Source organism: Polyodon spathula, chromosome 19 (genome assembly GCF_017654505.1).
Source record: "Polyodon spathula isolate WHYD16114869_AA chromosome 19, ASM1765450v1, whole genome shotgun sequence".
Taxonomy (NCBI): domain Eukaryota; kingdom Metazoa; phylum Chordata; class Actinopteri; order Acipenseriformes; family Polyodontidae; genus Polyodon; species Polyodon spathula.
In genome coordinates, this window is record NC_054552.1 from 32978409 (window position 1) to 32998303 (window position 19895).

Below are 19895 nucleotides of genomic sequence, written 5' to 3' on the forward strand. Positions count from 1 at the left end.
GGAAGATACAGATGCATCAGTTAATACATTAGATTATTGATTGCCTTGGCTTGTATTTATTGAGCACAATGAAGCGTTCTCAATGCATTGATCTCTGGTGATAAATACCTGATAATGGATTAGGAGATTGGTTGCTGATTGCACCTCTTGTCATCCTTGCAAAAACGTCATCTTCATTCTTGCCACAGTCCTTTGATTTAAAGCGCCATGCAAAGCATTTACTCACAAAATTGAGATTGCTGAACGGTCTCCACTTTTTTGTATCTTATCATGTACTCTATTCAGGAATGATTTTAATTATAAGTTGCTTTTTAACTATGTAAATAACTGCCTGTTATGTTCATTGGAAGTATGCTTTTTATAAAAGAATACCTCTTTAACACGGTTGTGTAGATATTTATGACACTGCCCATGGCCAGCACCTTGCCAGTGTTGATTTGTGTCTGTATCAGACCAGTTTAGTGGAGCAGAATGAAGATCCATGCAGCCTGTCTTCCTTTGCCCTCTTGAAGGTGTCACATGACCTGATCACTGCTGTAGCAGTCACATGTTTTAACTCTGTAATATGTGTTGACTTCAATGACTATTTCAGGTAATTTCTCCTCAGGTTGATACCTGAATTGCTATGCTTCAATCCATTAGCTAGACACGGTGTTGCACTAGAGCATTCTGCGAAAAATCCTTGTAGGGGTGGAAGGGTGAATGCCAGGATTCACAAGCCAGTGTTGTTGTACCTCCAGCAGGTGTTTTGTAGGTGGGTGGGTGGGTGATTTGGTAGATAACCTTTGAAAAATTTGAGTTTTGCAATATTGCTATTGAACTTTTTGAGCCAGTGCTGTACAGTAATTTGCCTCTATTTGCCTTTGCAAGGTAAAGAACAGATGATTGGGTTTCAGACTGATTTCTGAACAGTTTGGAGAGTTATACAGTTATTAAGTTAGGTTTGTGATTTCATGAGAGTCGAATGAGATTAAAATAACTTCACTACCAAAGTTTAATAGGGTGCTCCCTCATTATAATGTGGCCCTGTACATTGCTGATCAGATTTAATTTGCCCCATAATGCCATTATACTTATAGGTGGAACACAAATTGCATGGCCTCTCATCTATGGCTCCCGACTACAGCGTTATGAAGGGGGAGCACTGTAATTTAATCATAAACTTTAACAAATGCATTCATTTGCAATCTATGTCTTAAAGCTTGCTCTGTATAACTAATGCCAGTTCTTAACAGAAGAAGGGAATTCAACCCTGCCGATGGCCACCTGAAGCTTACTGTTCTGCTGTGTTTTGCTGCAGTCCCCTCTTTGAAGATATTTCTGTTATTAAACTGCAGGAAGCATCCTGAGCACTTGCTGTGTGTGAGAGCTCCGGACCAGCTCCCCCTGAAAGGACTGGATGGTGTTGATGAGGACAACCTGTCCAGCTCAGACTACAGCAAGACCTTGCTTGGAGTTTCATTTCAGACCAACAGGCAAGAGTTGGACCTGCCATGCACAGTTAGAAAAAGAGAATCTGTTCTGTGCAGTATCTACATAATGCGTGATTGAGATGTTGGAAAGCATATTTATTTTACTGTAGGCTTCTTCATGTTTCAGTGAAATTGTACAGCATTTGATTTAAATTTTCTTTTTAAGGTCTTGCCTTGTTCCCCAAATTATGACCTGTATAATTATGCACTTCTTGTTGCTTTCTTGTTCCCCCAAATTATAACCTGTATAATGATGCATTTCTTGTTGCTTTCTTTCTCCAAGGTCCTGGGATGCCCAGTTATCAGTGTTATACAACGATGGGAAGGCTTCTTCACCTTCAGATTGCGCCACCAAACTGTGTGCTCCTTGGTACCATCACCTTCCCAACGCTGAACCTACCAAACACTCTGATTTAACCAAATCTCAGGTGTCGGCCACAGTTTCCAACTACACTGCCTGTATACTGAGCTGTGCTGCATGGAAAAGGACTGGCAGAAGCAGCGAGCCCCTACCTTGCAAAAGACAAGGGTTTGTGCAGCTCCAGGGCTTACGGGAACGCATGACCCCAGCGACCGTTTCAGTGTCTGAATTTACTGTCCTGCTGACCTTTGTTTCCAGTGACTCTGCAGTGACTGTAGCGTTCTGGGATCTTCAGACTCAGGATGTGACCTACCACCATCTCGACCCTGGCTGTACTCCAGTGCAGTGTAGCGGTGAGGAACAGCTGTGCCTGGTTATGAAAGGTGAGAATCTGGTAGCATTCAATAGCAAGATTACCCCCGAATACACCCTGGAGCTGTCTATTGTTGTAGTTTATTTATTCTGTTAAATAAGTAAAGCGTTTTTAAAATGTAATTAGGCGATTTCATTTAAATACTTAAAACAACGAAAAAAACGTGTATCTTTTTTTTATATTCCTTATATGAGTTTTGAATGAAAGTTTTTATCTGACTTTGGAAAAATTAGATTGTGATAAATAGTTTTATAATTTGTAGGGCATTTCTACTGTTATTGGTGCATTTCCCCTTATAAAAAAAAAAAAAATATATATATATATATATATATATACACATCTACACACACACACACACACACACACACACACATACACACACACAGTATATATAAAATAAAGCGCTAATAACAGTAAAAATCTAGTCCAATATTTCTTGTGTGGTGACCGAATTTCCCGTGGGGGTTTTGCACCCCACAGCCACACACTAAGAAGCTCACAGGTGTCTTGATGCAATGAATGCCTGTCCTGCTGTTTCCCAGAGTCTGGTCTGTCTGTGATCCTGTTTGGGTTCACCCAAGAGGAGCTCCTGAGCAGGCTGATGATACACGGCAGCGCAGGCACGGTGGACTTGCTGTGTCACCTCAACAGCTGGGGAAGGTGCTGCATTCCTGCCCACGCTCTGGAGGTATACTCACTGCTAGTTACCCTGCTGGGAGGGGGGGAGGGGGGGAGGGAAGGTGCTGCATTCCTGCCCACGCTCTGGAGGTATACTCACTGCTAGTTACCCTGCTGGGAGGGGGGGAGGGGGGGAGGGAAGGTGCTGCATTCCTGCCCACGCTCTGGAGGTATACTCACTGCTAGTTACCCTGCTGGGGGGGGGGGGGGGGGGGGGAGGTGCTGCATTCCTGCCCACGCTCTGGAGGTATACTCACTGCTAGTTACCCTGCTGGGAGGGGGGGAGGGGGGGAGGGAAGGTGCTGCATTCCTGCCCACGCTCTGGAGGTATACTCACTGCTAGTTACCCTGCTGGGAGGGGGGGAGGGGGGGAGGGAAGGTGCTGCATTCCTGCCCACGCTCTGGAGGTATACTCACTGCTAGTTACCCTGCTGGGAGGGGGGGAGGGGGGGAGGGAAGGTGCTGCATTCCTGCCCACGCTCTGGAGGTATACTCACTGCTAGTTACCCTGCTGGGAGGGGGGGGGGGGGGGGGGGAAGGGGGGGGGGGGGAAGACAATTCCGTAAGGACGGGTGCGAGATACTCACTATGAGTTACGATCAATGGGACGGGGGGGTAGGGGGGTTGGGGGGAGGGTGCTGCATTCCTGCCCACGCTCTGTAGGTACGGGTGCGAACCTCCATATGAGTGACGATCAATGGGAGGGGGGGGTGCATTATTTTAAATCGTTTATAAATTGTAAGGTATATCAAAAAAAAAAAAGTTTGTAATGTAATGTACCTTCAGTGAGTTTAAAGCCTCATTTTTAAAATTGTAATAGGATTGTAAAGTAGAATACATAATACCATGGTCTGACCTGTGAAAAAAAACAAAATAAATCCCATAAAATATAATTTGTATTGATAATTCATATAATAGAGCATTTCATTTAATTTAGAACTAAGCATAGATCCCTAGGACTCTTAAGCTTCTTCTCCATAAGCCTTTGGTAATTAAAAAGGTTATTATCGAGGCAGTTTGCAATACCCTGCTACACAAACAATCAAAAGCTTCTCAGTGCAGCTCTGAAGAATAATGTTTGATGTGCGCACAAAATGAGACGCTTGGATCTTATCCATCCGTTTCAAGAGGCGAGAGTATTGAACTGAATCTGTTTATTTGAAGACAGATGTCCATGAAAGGATGTTGAAATATGTCTGTATAAAGTGGTTGTAGCGCTACACTACCACCCATCCAGGGCTGTAGATTTTTGTGTATGTGCCTAAAGTCTTGTTTTTAACTTGGTCAGTCCGAAGTAAACCGAGGTGCCAACGCCAGCTCCTTTAAAAAATACTGCTATCCCCATGCAAAAGAGATGATGCATCTAAAAAGGGGTTTTATCTTGGTAAAAAGTTTGTGTGTGCATATATATATAATTTCAGTTATATATAAAATTTCAGTTAACAATCCACATTTTTTTTTTTGTATTTTAGGCTGGGTTGAAGAATCGTCAGCTGGATACAGTTGATTTTTTCCTTAAAAGTAAAGAGAATATCCTCTGTCCACCTGCGGGATATACATTACCAGAGCAGCCTGGAACCACCCCGACCCATCTTCAGTTGAAGAGTAGGTACCGTGCAGACTGCAGAGTGAACGGCACCATGCTCAGCATTACACAGCGTGGAGCCTTGGGGTGTGAGCCTGCCAGCTCAGCACTGTTTCCGTCTGGCTGAAGGGAACACACTTTGAAGCTGTATCTTGAAAACCCTGTATGTAGTTTCAATTAAATCCTTCTTTGGGAGTTCTCTGTTTCACTTTCACTAAAAAGCACCCAAAGCAAACAAGAAAGCAAGTCATGTGTCATTTAAAAAAAAAAAAAAAAAAAAGAACACAAAAAAAACTTGGTAACATTCTGTCTGTGATTTCAGTTGTTGCACTGTGAGTTTCTGAATGCCAGTCATGGAATTTAGTAAATGAAATCGTATCATTTAAATGTCTGTTATCCCGTTAGAGGATGCACTTGCCTGTAACTTTGAAGGAATTGTAATTCATTGTCAGACAGCTCTTGTTTGTGGGGCTGCAGCTCCTTGGCTGGTGGTGTTTTTTTCATGTAAAGCAGTGTTCTTGAAGGTTGTTTTTCCTGAATACCTCACAGATGTGGAGGACCTGAGACCAGCACTTACTCTTCTGAGCTCCGCAATCAAAGACAATGACTCTGAAGCCCAGAGTAAACAATTCTCAGAGCAGCTGCTGAACATGACTTTAACGTTTCTGAACAAGCAAGTCAGGGAGATTCTCATTAATACAGAAGGTAAGGGTCTTGCAGCTCCGAGGCTCCTGAGCCAAACAGTCATTACTGATATATTCTGGAATGACACCAACATTTCTACAGTATGAAACAAGAAAATGCATGTAAAAAAAAATAAATAAAATAAATCTGATTTCTATAACTACAAAGAGTCACCATAAGACCCCTCTCAAACCTTTCTGATTAACTGTAAAGGATTTTTATATATATATATATATATATATATATATATATATATCCAAACAAACAATGTAAAGGTTGTGTATATTGTTTTTAAAAGTAGTGTGCTCTGTTATTCATTAAATGCATAAAGTACATGCTAAAATGATCATTCTTCTTTTTTTTTTTCTTACTGAACTGAAAATTGTTTTGCATATGTTACACCCTCTTACCAGAGTTGAATGAGGACCTGCAGAAGTGTGTTGATATTCTGAGCAACTACATCTCAGAGCTGCGCACCTTCATGAAGAAGTTCCCTCGGCCCCAGCCTGACGAGACCGAGCCCTGGCATGGGGTTGATGGAGGCCACCTGGAGATCGAACACTTGCAGGAGTGGCAGAAACTCAGCTCTGCTGTAAATACATTAAATTAGCATGCAGTGGCATCTTAATGTAACATGCAAATAAACCACGAAACCCAGCAAGCCCTGAAAGGGAGGCTTTATACCGTCAGCATTTTTAGAACGTTTAATTTTGTGTCTGTCTAACGCACTGTTATGTGTGTTTTTGTATAATACCCCTTGGCTACTTGGAACGTTGTTTACCAGGCCGCCTTTTAAAAAGACTGGAAAAATACAGAATTGTGAGTTGAGATTGTTCAATAACATACCAGCTGTGTTCCTGAAATGAAGTATCTCCCTCTCTTGTCTTTTATTTGTGCCTCATTCTAGGATGTTATTCGCAGTGCTATCATGAGCAATCGCATCCCTGAGGCCCAGGCCTTCTTCAGGTCTCGGCAGAACAAGGCAGAGAGGCTGGAGGAGCTGCTGCAGATAGGACTCAACTTGGCGTATGAATGCCTGTTAGGGAGAGAGCTGAAAGAGGCTTCAGAGCTCTTAAGAAATATGGTGGGTAATGCAGGAGCAGCTGCCCCGCAGAGGGGGATGCAATAAGCTGTCTTGTTTCAGCATACAGTTCGCCTTCCAGATGTTTGAGGCTGTTGCTCTGTGTTATCAAAGCCCTGACTTTCCCATTAGTTTTGCAAACTTCAGGGTAACACTCAAAATACAGTTGTTTGTGCATCATTTCTGCAGCCTCCTATGGGAGACGTGTGTTTTTTCATCCAGCACATTCAGTTGTAATGTTTTGTGCAAGTTAACATCTGCTGTATGTTTTTAAAAATTGCATTATCTGCAGTTGTAGGCTAGCACTGTGATTCGTAGTTTTATTTTTTTGTTTAACAGGGATTCAGTGTGAAGAAGCAATTGCACAGTATATGTTTCTATACAGATGATAGAGATCTGCGGGATTTTTTGGTAAGATTTTGTTTATAAAAAAAATGAATAATACTTTTATAAGTGTTCTATATGTACTGCTGTTCTATTCAATCAAATATTCAGACACGCAGGAGGAGGATATGTCCTGAGCATGACTATATATATATATATATGACTGTAAACCTGTCCTTTGTAGACAATATCTCCAGGAATAATGAACAGCATTTTAACAATCCCAAATAATACACTCCAGAATACTGCATGAAAATATTGCGGATAAAAAAAACAATAGTAAGTAGACCATGATTGCTGGTTTTGAGTGACTCTGTCACGTTTTATGCCTTGTCAATGTTTTGCTTTTGCTTTCTTTTGTTTAGGTGGACAATTTACAAAAGCATAACTATTTATCAGACAGGGAAATTGCCATGGTGGAGTTCATTAAACAGGTTGAAGGACAGTGTTTCTCACCAGCAAAACCAACTAAAGACATCAAGCCCAATGTCATGTAAGTAATGTGTAAAATTACAACACACGGTGGAGATAATACTTCCAGTACAGCCAAATATGTGCTTGCCCTCTGTAAGGTCTAGTACTATACTATATTATGGTCTGTCCTCTGCATTCTATCCTCATTAAATCTTTTGATACCACCGGTAGTGGTGTCATTTTCCAAAAGTGGACCAGAAGTGTTCTGTATAATGAATCACCTTTTGAAAAATAGCTTTGATGAAACAGCACTATGTCAAGTATTCCACACTGCAATCACTGTACATTACATACGCTGTTATTGTTTCCCATTGTGATTATTCCCCTGAGTGCTTTAATGAATTCTGAAATGCTGCAGATCTGTGAATGTGATTTGAAGGTTGTCTGCTAATTTGAATGACTCAACCCTGTTCAGCTTGAGGATCGCTCCTTCCTCTGTAGATTGTGTGCTACCCAATGCACTTCAGCCCAGACAGCCAGCTGATATATTTATGATATTAATGAAACACTTCAGCACTGGATTAGCTTTCCAAACCATGTATGTGGAGACCAATCAAGTTAAGAAATATTTATAACAGCTTTTGGAATGTGTATAGATTGGCTGCATGTAGTCAAGTACTCCATTATTGTAAACAATAATGAACTTTGAGTTGAAGGTATAATTCAGTTTTCTGGGAAAATAATAAATCACAAGATTGATTCTTTGATAGGGATAGATTGCATAACCAGTAACTGAGCAGGTGTTACCCATGTCATCTTAACATTTCATTTATCTGTATGTGCCCTTATCAGTAACGTCCAACTCTAGAAAAATACAGATATGATTATCTCAGAAACAATTGAAATAGTCATTTGTTGAGTTTAAATCAATGTTGCTTACACATTTAACTGTGTTGGTGCTTTGCAATGATTGTATATACTGTACTTCTCTATTTTAAGACCTCTGCAGATGCAACAGAATGACCCAAAATATAAAACTATTCTGGACAAAAGCATGAACTCCCAAGACCTCTTGCAGCACACTGAGATTTCCACAGTTTTGCTGGACTGGGCAAGGTGGTGGGATAAAAACATTCAGGAGAATATCCTTCTTTCAAGAATGTCCAAGGAAGGCAAGTGTTAAGCACTTCCATTTGCATGGAAGAGTTGATGTGAAATACACTCCTGTAGCCCCTGAGGATGCATAGTAATAACAAAACTGCAAAAGACATCCCAAAGAAAGCAATTAAAGACTGAACTCTGAGGTCTGTGTGCCGTACTGTATGTGTCAAAGACCCCAGCCAGGCAAGCTGGTTTGCATGGATCAATATACAGAGAATTATTTCTAAAGCAGTTGTGACACGCATGGATTAGTTAGTTCTTAAGAAAGGACTGAGGAAAGTGTATGTGGAGAATCAGTTGCATTTGCTAGTTTCACAACCTATTTGTATTGTCAGTTTACAGCCTCGGTACAGCAGCATGACAGTAAACATGTCAGCTTCCCAGGTGAAAGGAAAACTCTCTTCCAAACAGCTTGCAAACCCATCAGCACTTTAAATACCTGCTGTGAAAAACCATCTTCAGTGGAATTACTCAGAAAACCTAGGGGTCTGCCCTACCTGAGCAATGACTTCTGTGATTGTCTCCTGCGCCCTTATCTGCATGTCACTTGATATCAAGTGTCATAGTTTCTAAAATGTCCTGAGCCAGATATTATACCAACAAATCGAAACTTGAAAGGGATTTTATGCAAAATCTTAGATCTCAGGGTTTTGTTTTTTTTATTCTGGACATGTTTTTAATTTTTATTATATGTGTGTGTGTGTGTGTGTGTGTGTGTGTGTGTGTGATTAGAAAGTAAGTTTACCACATTAACGCACCATACCATTGATGTGGTAAGCATATTTTCTAATCATCCTCTATATATGATCTCATAGTTTATGACTTCACATAAACCTTAAATGGAATTATTTTGATGTAACTCAGTAAAACCCATCTATTGTTCTCTCTGTTTATGTATATGTGCTCAGACAGTATTCCCTAGTCAGTGTACAATATCCCTTAAGAATTCCGAACCTTTTTTTCAAAAGGTCCTCTTTCATAGTTTGATCGTTTTGAAGCTTCTCATTATTGTTTCATATTTCAAAGATACTGCTGGAACATTCCTGATCGCTGGAATCTCTGGTTTCTTTATTTGCTCTCGAGAGTATAGTAAATTACAGTTTGATTTCTTGTATGCCATTCCTACAAAGTGATTATTTGATGTTTCATTTGGGTTATGCTTTTCTTCCTGCTGGATCGTATTGGGGGGGAAAAAGAAAAAACAAACAAACAAAAAAAATGTTGGTAAACTGATTATTGGCAACCAGATACTGTCAGTTTAGTTCAGGGCATTTCGTTTGAAGTTCTACAAATAGTTCTAGTTGGAATGTTACCTCACCACTGTAGCCCACTTGCAGATGCTGAGGACTGAAGCTCGGTGGTCACTACTCTTTTTACCTGCTGAAACCAATGAATGGATGTTACCCAGATATCGAACCCTGGAGACAAATTCTTTATCTGTATCCCTGTTGTTTTGTTATATTTCTGTCAGTTATTTTATTGCTTTAGGTGTTTGTTAGTTTGTTTTACCTTCAAAGCTTTTGATTGAAAGTCAAAGTAGCAGTTCATGACATGCTTTTTAGCTCTTTTTATAGATCTTCAATCGATAGTATTGTTAAATGAACCGTGTCTAATCTTTTATTGGGGACGTTACCTGCTTCTTGAACTCCTGCTTGCACCATTTCAGTAATGTGTGTGTGTGTGTGTGTGTGTGTGTGTGTGATTTTGGTGTTTTTCAGGTCTGCAATCCTGTGATCCTGAAGTCCTGTGGATGCACCTCACATCTCTCCACGATCGACAGAGAGTCCATGATTGGGTTGAAACCTTCAAACCGCTCGCTGACGAGCCTTCAGATCAAAGCCAATGGCCAGCCTTGACGGCAGAAATTGTCAATCACTGCACACTTTGCAGCGGCCGCATGAGGAATGAAATACTAGACCTGCTGGCAAGGTACGCATTTCATAGCACAAGCACCCACCCGCAGAGCCAGGCTACTGCTGAAAACGAGTCTTTAAAGATTTCTTTTCGAAACATCTTTACCAAACTGACCTCGTTCTGATGGGCTTCCCTTTGAGGCTTGATTGATATTAAACTACAGAAGACCATCTTCTCCAAAGTTGGTGCAGTATTTCATACTGGGATGACAGTTCTGGAGTAAATTATTGGGAGTTAAAACACATGCACTACTGCTGCCTTTAGTGTTCAATTGAGCACCTGATTGTCAGACACCACAGCGGTAATGAGTTTTTTTTTTTTTTTTGCACTGGACGGTGTGTCCCTGTGTTTGCATGCACTCTATGTGCTGTTAAAAATGAATATTGATGAACTGTCTTACATGTCGTCACTTTCATGCTTTCACACTTACTGCCATCCCTTCCTGTGTGTCCCGAACAGGAGGGGAGTGTTCATCCCGTCTGAACGAGCTGATTTGGAGAAACTCCTGGTGAGGCTGGGCCATGCTGGGGGGGTGATGCAGGAGACTCAACCCGTCCCAGGGTATCACTCCTCTGACGGGTTAGACTTCCATTCACACTTCATCCACTACTGTCTGGAGAACAGCTTGCGATACCTGCTCTATGTCTATCTGGAATACTACCAGTAAGTGTAAAGAACCCTTCCTGTTTAACTTGGAGTTACCACGTGCAACTGCATTACAATTTAAATGACCAAGAAAGATATTGTTGGAAACTGGGGGGATCCTGTGCAAACAGTAAAGCTTACAGAGCAGTACCTGCGTGCTTCAGGGGCTTTATAGAAAACACGCGAGTGTCACAATTATCGTATTGCTCTATTAAACAATAAAAGTTTTGAGGCTCTGATTCTCTTTCCAGACTGGTTGAAGTAAGGGATTCAGAATGTTGTCTGTCCAGACTGAGAGAATAGAAGAACCAGCTGTGTCTGTCTGTAAAGTGGTCCAGTCATCTATTGCAATGGTGGTAGTTTTAGACAGTTTTAACACATGCAATTGCAACCAATGGCATTTTTCTAAAATAATAAGCAAAGAGCTACTTGCGTTTTCTTGTTCCGTGATGTTTGGCTGCTGCATTTTGAGTTGCAATTACATTTTCGGTTTGAATGTGCATCGTAACACCAGCCTTCGTACAGCAGGGGTGTTCCAGAGGTGACTTGATCTTTGTGGATTGTAATTGAATGCACTTCTGTTAAATCTGGAAAACCATGTCTCCTACACATGCCATTCTTTCTGTACATGCGAAGCCAGCTGATATGCTGAGAAAGCGATGATAATTCAGCTTTGCAGTCGATGGTATCAAAGTAGACAAAGACTTCTGAAACGTATCATCGAGGTGCTTTTTTCTTTTTTGTAGAAATGGCAGGTCACTTGACTTCTATATAAGTAGTGCATTTCTAAGATGTACCACTGTGATGTTTCAGAATATTTTTCTGCAAATTTGTGTGACACTTAGGACAGGTTTTTTTTCCCCATAACTGCAATTCCCAATGCAGCCTGACATTGATAAATTAAAGTCTAATTTACTGTGTCTTCCCAGTAATTAAACTTTACCACATTGATGAATCAGAGCTGTTATCTTGTACAGTAATGTGAAGTATTGTTTTTTCTGATCAAAACCAGTTTGCACAGCGCTGGGAGTTTGAGACGGTGACATTTCCCAAGTGTTGGTCATGTGAAATAAGTTCATACAAAAAGCCCTTGGGGCTCATCATATCACCCTCCATGCTGCCATGGATATGCACATTAAGTGGTTCAACATTAAATATAAATAAAAAAGCAGGTGTTGCAGAAACCAGAATGCTGTCGGAGTCTGTCTCTCACTCGGATGTTCTCGCATTGCTGTGTAACAAGCTGGCGGAGAGAGATGAAGGCATTGCCTCAGATGCTTTGGCAGATAGTTCTGCAGCAATTTATAAATGTGTAACACATGTTGTTACCACTAATTACAGCATTCTTAAAATCAAGCGGTACACAAATGCAATTTGAATACTTTCATATTGCTGTAGCTCTACATATTAAATGATCCTTACTACTTATTTAGAAAGGATATTTCAATGCCTTTGACAGTGGTCTGTGGTATGAACTAAGAATAAGAACCAAACTGAAATAACCTAGCATTTGAGAAGATTAAAAGGAACTAGTCTTGGATGAAAAATGTTGGCCAGAGGGCTTCAGTTTCACAGTGAATACATAAATCTTCTTCTTAATCCCTGCTCCCTGCACTTCCTTTTTATATAGAAATACTTTGATATAAAACTCAGAGAAACAAGAACTTCTTGATTTGTGTCTGGTGGTGTCTTCAGAGTTTGAAGTGGTCCTTTTCGTTACTGAACAGAATGTGTTCAAGCTGCTGTACAGAGGTTTGTGCGTAGCGTAACCTTGAGAATATGTCCTATAATTGCTGTAAACAGTCTGGTTACAAACATCTGGAACGTACTGTCATGCATGAGCTCTGTGAAAACATCTTTCTTTGTTATGGTAATTGTTTCCTTGTGCAGATCTTTTGAGAGCTTGGCTGTTTTTCAGAAAGCACATAGAATTTTTTTTCAGCAGAAAATCCCAGGTTTATTCAAGGTGTATGAAACATGTGGACTGTACAGTCATTTACCCCCTTGCACTAACTATAGTAAGGTGCACTTTTGTTTTCTACTTCCAAATAAAAAGTCAGCTGTTTTTAATGTTTTTTTTTTTTTTTTTGTATGGCAAAAAAAAAAGTAAAATAAGTTTTTAAAATATTTTTACTAAGTATGGAAGCAAAATCTGAAACAAAAATGGGGCTATTACATAGTTTGTATTTTTGTAAGCTGTTTTTATATAGTGTGTGTGTTTTTTTTTTTTTAAGGCTAGACCAATCCAATTGTCCCATTCTGAAGGATGAGGATTTGTATGAAGCACACCCCTGGTTTGAGTTGTTAGTGAAAATACAGGAAATCATTAGAAACCCAAGAGGTAAGGGGAGGCGGCATATCGGGGGTTAATGCTGCAGACTGGGTTGAATGGCAGACCATGTCTTTGTCAGTGTTGTGCACTGTCTACAAATAGAAAAGTCATTCTGAAGGAATAACAACCCCGATGAGATTCCAGAGTTTATTGACTGTCAGCAAGGATAAACCCCTAGGGAAGCAGCACTTGATCAAAAGCTGTAGCAGCCTGTCAGGAGATGTTTAAGGCAGCATTGAATTATTTGTGACTACATGTATTACCACATACAAAGTGTGTCTCAGAAATTATTTCTGCAGCCACGTGATGCCTGTTTCCAGGCTCTGAGCCTGTCTAACTACACAAAGGAAGCTGCAGGGCTCCACCAATCATTCGCAGTCCTGATTTGTAATGTGAGCAGACAAATGAATCAATTTACGCAAACTGAAAGTGAAGGAGCACAATGCTTGTTGCATTTCAATACAATGTAGCATTAACTGTACTGGTCAGTCTTTCTGGTCAAAACATTTGCAGCCCACTTTATTTAATTCAAACTTCAATAAAAGACAACCATTGCCTTAATGGGTTTTTTTTGTGTGCTCAAAATCGAAATATGTTTGGCTGCTTTTTACAAAAAAAAAAAAAAAAAAATGATTGAACTTCAGTTCAAATTATTATTTGGCAGTGTTACTGTAATTCTGTACTCAATGGACACCGCTAAAGAGCGTGAAACAATAACACAAGAGAAACAGTTTACCCCTGCAGGACCTGTCAGAAAGAGCTGTATTATAGTACCACTATGGATGCACTACCTATATATATTATATAGTGTGTTTATATATATATATTTCAGACTTTATCATGGTTGCATTAATGTGTTTTTTTTTTTCGTTGTTGTTGTTACTGTTATAGACCCCAGCATTATTTTTCAGTCCAGCCTGACAAATGCCCAGATCCAGATACCCAGTAACCAGGCCAGTGTGAGCAGCATGCTGCTGGAGGGGCACACCTTGCTGGGCTTGGCAACCATCATGTTCGCTCCGGGAGGCTTTGATCAGGTGCACTAAGCTGACTGCTTCTCTCTGCAGGGTTACAGAACACCCTGCAGCGGTTGCAAGAAACGCATTGCTTTACTGAACCCGCGTTGTCTGTAACGTGTCGGTACACAACACCGTCCTGATATTTTTATTATGTGCATCATGGGTTATAATCAGCTGGGTAGGAAAACAACAGAGAACATGTGTCGTCTTTTACTGTGGGTGCCAGGAGAAAGAAGGTTCAGTTAAACACAATGGTACCACAGCACAGGATACAGCACAGAATGTGTATAAAAGCATCTGCGTTATAAACAGTGCTGTATATGAGCTGTATTTGATGCTGGCCACTTTATGAACTTTGGTAGTCTTATACGTTGCATTGAAAAAAACTATTTATACTGAAATAAATAGGTTGCTTGGTATTTTAAGAGAGGAGGTTTTTGAATGTTGTTTAACAGTCTGGGTGGACACAAGTTGTTAATAGATAATACAAAGTAAGGTTGCTTATTTTTATTGCATTTTCTGAACTTATCTGTTTTGACTGTAATAGAGTCTACATTTTTTTGTATTTGTTTAACAGGTGAGAATGCAAAATCTTATAAAGCCAATCTGGAGCGTGCCAAATATCTGACACGTCTTCTAAATTCATTTACAATATTGAATCTTAGTTCTGCACGAAAAGGGCATAGTTGAGTTGTAATGTTCAAGTCGTAATGCAAATGCCAGTGGAATTTCATAAAGGATACGAGAATCATTTAATACATATCAGCTGTTGTTTTTTACGTTTTATTAAAATAAATTGCCTGCTAAAACTGAATGGATTATTTATATACTTGTTTCCATATCCATTTTCAGAGATGTGTTCTGATAGATAATGTGTTTCAGAAGACGTTTTATTTGTGGTTGTTGTACTCGCTTCACAAACAGTTTGCATTCTGTACATGTATACGCCTGTATAGTGAGTTGATTGAGCAGCAAGCTAGAGCCGCTGAGATTCAAAGTCATTAATGAGACAGATCTGTACAGTGCTCTGTGCCTGCAGAAATGGGTTGTGATTCTTCTTATTCTCTCTTCTGTCACACATCTCGTATCATGTCCGATTCCAACAGGTTGTTAGTGCCAAAGAAGAGGAAGATGACTCCCTATGGAAAGTGGACCCGCAGCTCCTGAAAATGGCCTTGGCTCCCTACCCCAAACTGAAATCGGCGCTGTTCCCACAGACCACTCCTCGAGGCGTCCCGCCCCCGGACATCTCTGTCTATCACCTCGTCCAGGTACCTGTGAGACTGTCAAACCCTGTCATACTCTCCTAGGACAGAAGTTCTACATGCAACTGCAAATACATGTCTTTCAAGGGAAATACCAAACAAACCACACCTTTTAATATGATGATTCAGATCATACCAACTCAGATCATACATACGCCGTCATACATTGAGTACCAGGTATCTTTTTTTCTAGTGTGAGAATATAGATATGCCACTCACAAAACCTACTCTGCTGTGGTGGACAAGCTGAAGAAAACGCTGAACCCTGAAGATCTAATTAAATACGTTTCTCCTGCTTTTTGGAGCAGTTCTAAAATGAAAGCAATGAAAGACTGATAAAAAGAGAACATGTCTAGATGTACATCAAAGTTGGTGCTTCAATCTTCATCTTCTCAACAAGACAAATATTGCAGAAAATAAAAAGTACACTTCGGATTTAAAGTTTAAACGGCCAGATGCATGCATCTTTATTCCTGTTTAAATGAAAGCCTGGATAGACGTTTATAGAGAATTATTAACTGTGTTATTGCCTCACCACCCCCAGAATATGGCATCTCTTCAAAGCTGTTTAAAAGTGTGCTAATCTCTTAAGCTATAGGCCATGACATCTTTTGCTAATCACCTCCCTTTAGATATAACCTGGAGGGAAGGTTAGTCAGTAGTAAGCAGAGCCTAAAGGGAACAGATGTCTGTGATATATTAGCCTTCATGCTGTTTGTCACACTTGGAGGATACAGGAATACGTAAGCCTTGCTAGCTAAATTAAACAAATAAATGAACACTGGCAGTGTTATATCAGACGAGCAGCTATGGGAGAATATACAGTAGTGTTCTTGCTGTTAGATACCATATTTATATAAAAAATAATGTCTAGAGGTCTGTCACAGAAAGCAACTCCTGTAAAAAATAATGATATTGTGGCTAATGGTTTCCCCGATGGTTCTAGTTACCCTGTACCTACTGTATGCTATAGCTTGAGAACCTCTTGCAGTCATGTTAAATCTCGTATATCAGAAGTGCTTGAGGTTAAGTCATGCAGACCATGATCAAACTGCACAGCTGGTTGCAGTGAGATTCCATCGAGCATGCTGGTGGGTGTAGCTCATGGCGTCTTTATCAGGGCAGAGGCACAAGCTGTGTGCATGCTTGGCCAGGGACTTGTATGTTACTAACAGACCTTGTTATATCTCTTGCAGTCTTTGTTTCCGTTTGATTCTTCAAGGCAGTTTGGGTGGCAGTCAGCCAACACTCTTGCGACTGTTGGTATGTATCTCTCTTCTGTAGTGATACTCAGGTAAATGGTAACTGGTGTTGGGTGGATTATTGCTCAGCACTGAATTCTTTGGGGAAGATGCACTCACACATATACAGGGTCACCAGCTTTAGATTTGAAATAGCTAGTGGTATACTGTGTGTTGCTGTTATTACTGTTAATCATCTTCTTTAAATTTGTTTTGCACATTCGTGACAGATACATCGAGCGAGTTGCCCCACTTCTCCTGTCTTGACCTTGTGAACAAGTATGCCATTACCGAGCGCTTGGATTTCCTGTACTATCTGCGCCACGGCCGCCCATCCTTCGCTTTTGGGACCTTTCTGGTTCAGCAGTTATCAAAAAACAATTCTACTGCAAGGGAGCAGTAAGTACAAGACCATACAGCCTCCTAGGTTTTGCATAGGACATTTTTTTAAATATTGTAGTTTAACTACGAGTCAGAGCATCTGGAAGGTTTAAATGTAGATTTTGTTTTTGAAATACTGGTTTGGTTAACTGTTATCTTTTTATGTCCGGTATGGAGCATTAACCACCCAGAGTACAGTAAATGACAGTTTGTTTGTTTCAGAATGACGCAGGCAGCCATGGAAGCATATAAACTGGGTCTCCTCTACTTTGACGAGTCTCCAGTGGCTGCGGCATGCGTTTGCTTTTATGAATTACTGGGTCTCAGCAGCCTGAAGTTCAGAGTTGATTTAAAAGTTGCAAATTTGATCCTGAAGCATTGGACCAGAAGCACTGAAGAGTCACAGAACACCTCGCTTAGAGAAGCTTTAGGTATTTAAGCATTACCATGCATGTTGCCTGCTTATCTTTTGAAGATGCACAACCCCATACACTTTATATAATAATGTCATTATAACTAAGGTATCATTAGATTATGCAGGAGCAGTCCTTATCAGAGTCATCAGGGTTATCTGTTGCTTTCATGCACTCAGGATCCAGAACTTTATGGACATGCTACTGCCTTTGCTGCTGCTTTTCTTAAAGACGTTTTGTATTCTTAATGCACCACAAATGTACTGGTATCCCAAAGCAATTCCCAGAAAAAGTTTGGATGGCAGTTGTTTTCAAATGTGCTCTGTGGATTTTTGCCTAGACTTTTTACTTTCTTTTATTGAAGCTGAAAAGCTGCAGAAGCTTGTAGAGACTGAAAAACAAACAGCAGAAGAGTTATTGATCCATGTTGAAGCTGCTGTGCTGGATAACCTTGAGAGAAGGAACATTAGCAGGTACAAGCTTCCTCGGAGAACCAAGGCAAAAAATAATTAGTGCAACAGTCCCTTTATATTTTTTTGATCTCTGTTCAGCCTAAGAGAATATTTCTAGCACTTAAGAATAGGGCCCTGTATTACAGGTTAAGGCTGCCCATTGGACGCATTGTGGGGTCAAGTGAGGTCGTAGTACCAGTAACACAGGAAGTGCAGTTATAGTGTTGTGGCAGGGTAAACAGGTCTTGGAATATTAATTTGGTAGTGAGAGGTGATAAAATGATTTTTAAAAGCCTTAGTTGTTGATCCTTTAATATAAACAGAGAAGTGTTTTTGATTCCTGTAATCTGTTGGTTTTCCTTGCAGGACCTCGTATGAGTCTGGTCAGGAGTGGTCTCTGGTGGCTGAGTTCTGCAGGCTTCATGCTGTGACCCTGAGCACAGCTTACCTGCAGGACTGTGCCAGACAGAATGAGTGGCTGCAGTTCCTCACCTTCATCCAGCTTCACAATTACCAACCAGAGCAAGTGAGTAGATCCTGAAAAGCATATTTCTCTTTACTTAATGACTGCGTGCAAATATGAGCTGCTTCGGGTTTGTTAGGAGCCTAATTATCACACAAAAGGCATGTTTATGAGGTGACACTTAAAGTGAAATCTGAAATTCAGTGATTCTGAAAGAAACTTAACAAGTTTAGTTGAATTGAAGGCACTGAAAATGTTTGTCATTGAACTTGTTAGGTTCCTTTTACTATATCTAAATGTAAGACTATTGAGTGTTTTAATATTTATGGGTTCCTATCTGAAATGCAATGGAAGACTTATTTTCTGTAATGTCTAAGAGTACTGTATTTAATACCAGCTTATATTTTATAAAAAAATTAAAAACTTTGAATCAAAACAGAATGTTTTTTTTTTTTTCGATAAACTTCTGAGTCGGCGCACAGATTAAAATGAGTAAAAGAGCTGGCGCTGGGGTGACTGAAGGTTTCAGAGAGAGAGAGAGAGGTGGAAGGGAGTGTTGGATTGATTCAGGGGGATTTTCATCACTGTGGGGAATGCATTTTAGCACAGTTTATTCATGAGTGAGGCTTTTACTCTCTGTTAGCTTCACAAGAGCACCATGGTTCCTCTTCAGAACTTCTTAAAACCTTTCTTTAAGGAATTCAAACCTGCATGGGTTCATCATGGAAACAACCTTCATGAATAAAACATCACCCTGTAGTTTAACTAAAATAAACTGATGCAAACTTTTCTTTTTTTATAATTTCAGGGAATTAAAGAATACAAACATTGGTATATGTTGAACGTTGCGGCATGCTGCCCTTTGAATTGCTGTTTGTCAGTTTTTGTCTTTTTTTTTTTTTTAAAGGTAAAAGCACTGCTGAAGGAGTTTAGCCCGGCCCTGAAGGATCACCTCTCTCTGGCTTTTGATAATCTGCAGTTTGTGCCTCCAAGTGATGAAGAGAACGATCAGGGACACCCAGAAGCTGCCAGGCCTGTCCTGCAGAACAAGAAAGAGAAGCCCCATGATCTGTTCCAGGCGCTGCTGCTGAGCCAGGACCAGCCCAGCCCGTGGCGCTATCTTCTATCCGAGGCCTTGGGTCAGCACTGCCCTGTCCTCAGTGTCCTGGCTGCCTGCGTTCAGGTAGTGAAGAGTGGCAGAGTGGCATTTCTATAAATGGGGGGATGGTTATCGTGCACAGTACAGTAAAAAAAAAAAAAAAAAAAAAAAAAAAAAATATATATATATATATATATATATATATATATATTATATATATAGATATATATATATATATATATATAGATATATATAATATATTGTGTGTGTGCTTTTCAATCTGAACATCTCTCTCATTAGAACTCTCATTAGAACTGTTCACACCATTCTACTCAGCTCCTCTGGTGACTGCATTTTAAGAATAAACCTGCAGCTCTAAGTAATTGGAGACCTCCATTACTTTTCAGAAGCCATGGGATGCAATCAGATTAACAAGGAAGGTTATTTTTGTCTTGCCGCCAGTGCACTCTGATTTTTG

The 19895-nt window shown here is 40.2% G+C and overlaps 1 protein-coding gene across 2 annotated transcripts in view; it reads left to right on the forward strand.

Moving 5' to 3' along the window:
* Window positions 1-19895, forward strand: part of LOC121294641 (spatacsin-like) — a 35743-nt gene that overhangs the window by 3724 nt on the left and 12124 nt on the right. For both annotated transcript variants that reach the window (XM_041218560.1, XM_041218562.1), the window contains exons 4-25: window positions 394-592; window positions 1338-1475; window positions 1756-2216; window positions 2749-2894; window positions 4357-4489; window positions 5019-5174; window positions 5567-5745; window positions 6061-6237; window positions 6574-6645; window positions 6984-7111; window positions 8032-8204; window positions 9912-10122; window positions 10567-10770; window positions 12987-13093; window positions 13976-14121; window positions 15210-15374; window positions 16565-16631; window positions 16840-17008; window positions 17213-17421; window positions 17768-17876; window positions 18222-18381; window positions 19226-19501. In XM_041218560.1, the coding sequence (XP_041074494.1) occupies window positions 394-592; window positions 1338-1475; window positions 1756-2216; window positions 2749-2894; window positions 4357-4489; window positions 5019-5174; window positions 5567-5745; window positions 6061-6237; window positions 6574-6645; window positions 6984-7111; window positions 8032-8204; window positions 9912-10122; window positions 10567-10770; window positions 12987-13093; window positions 13976-14121; window positions 15210-15374; window positions 16565-16631; window positions 16840-17008; window positions 17213-17421; window positions 17768-17876; window positions 18222-18381; window positions 19226-19501 (3785 nt within the window). The remainder of the gene's footprint in view (window positions 1-393; window positions 593-1337; window positions 1476-1755; window positions 2217-2748; window positions 2895-4356; window positions 4490-5018; window positions 5175-5566; window positions 5746-6060; window positions 6238-6573; window positions 6646-6983; window positions 7112-8031; window positions 8205-9911; window positions 10123-10566; window positions 10771-12986; window positions 13094-13975; window positions 14122-15209; window positions 15375-16564; window positions 16632-16839; window positions 17009-17212; window positions 17422-17767; window positions 17877-18221; window positions 18382-19225; window positions 19502-19895) is intronic.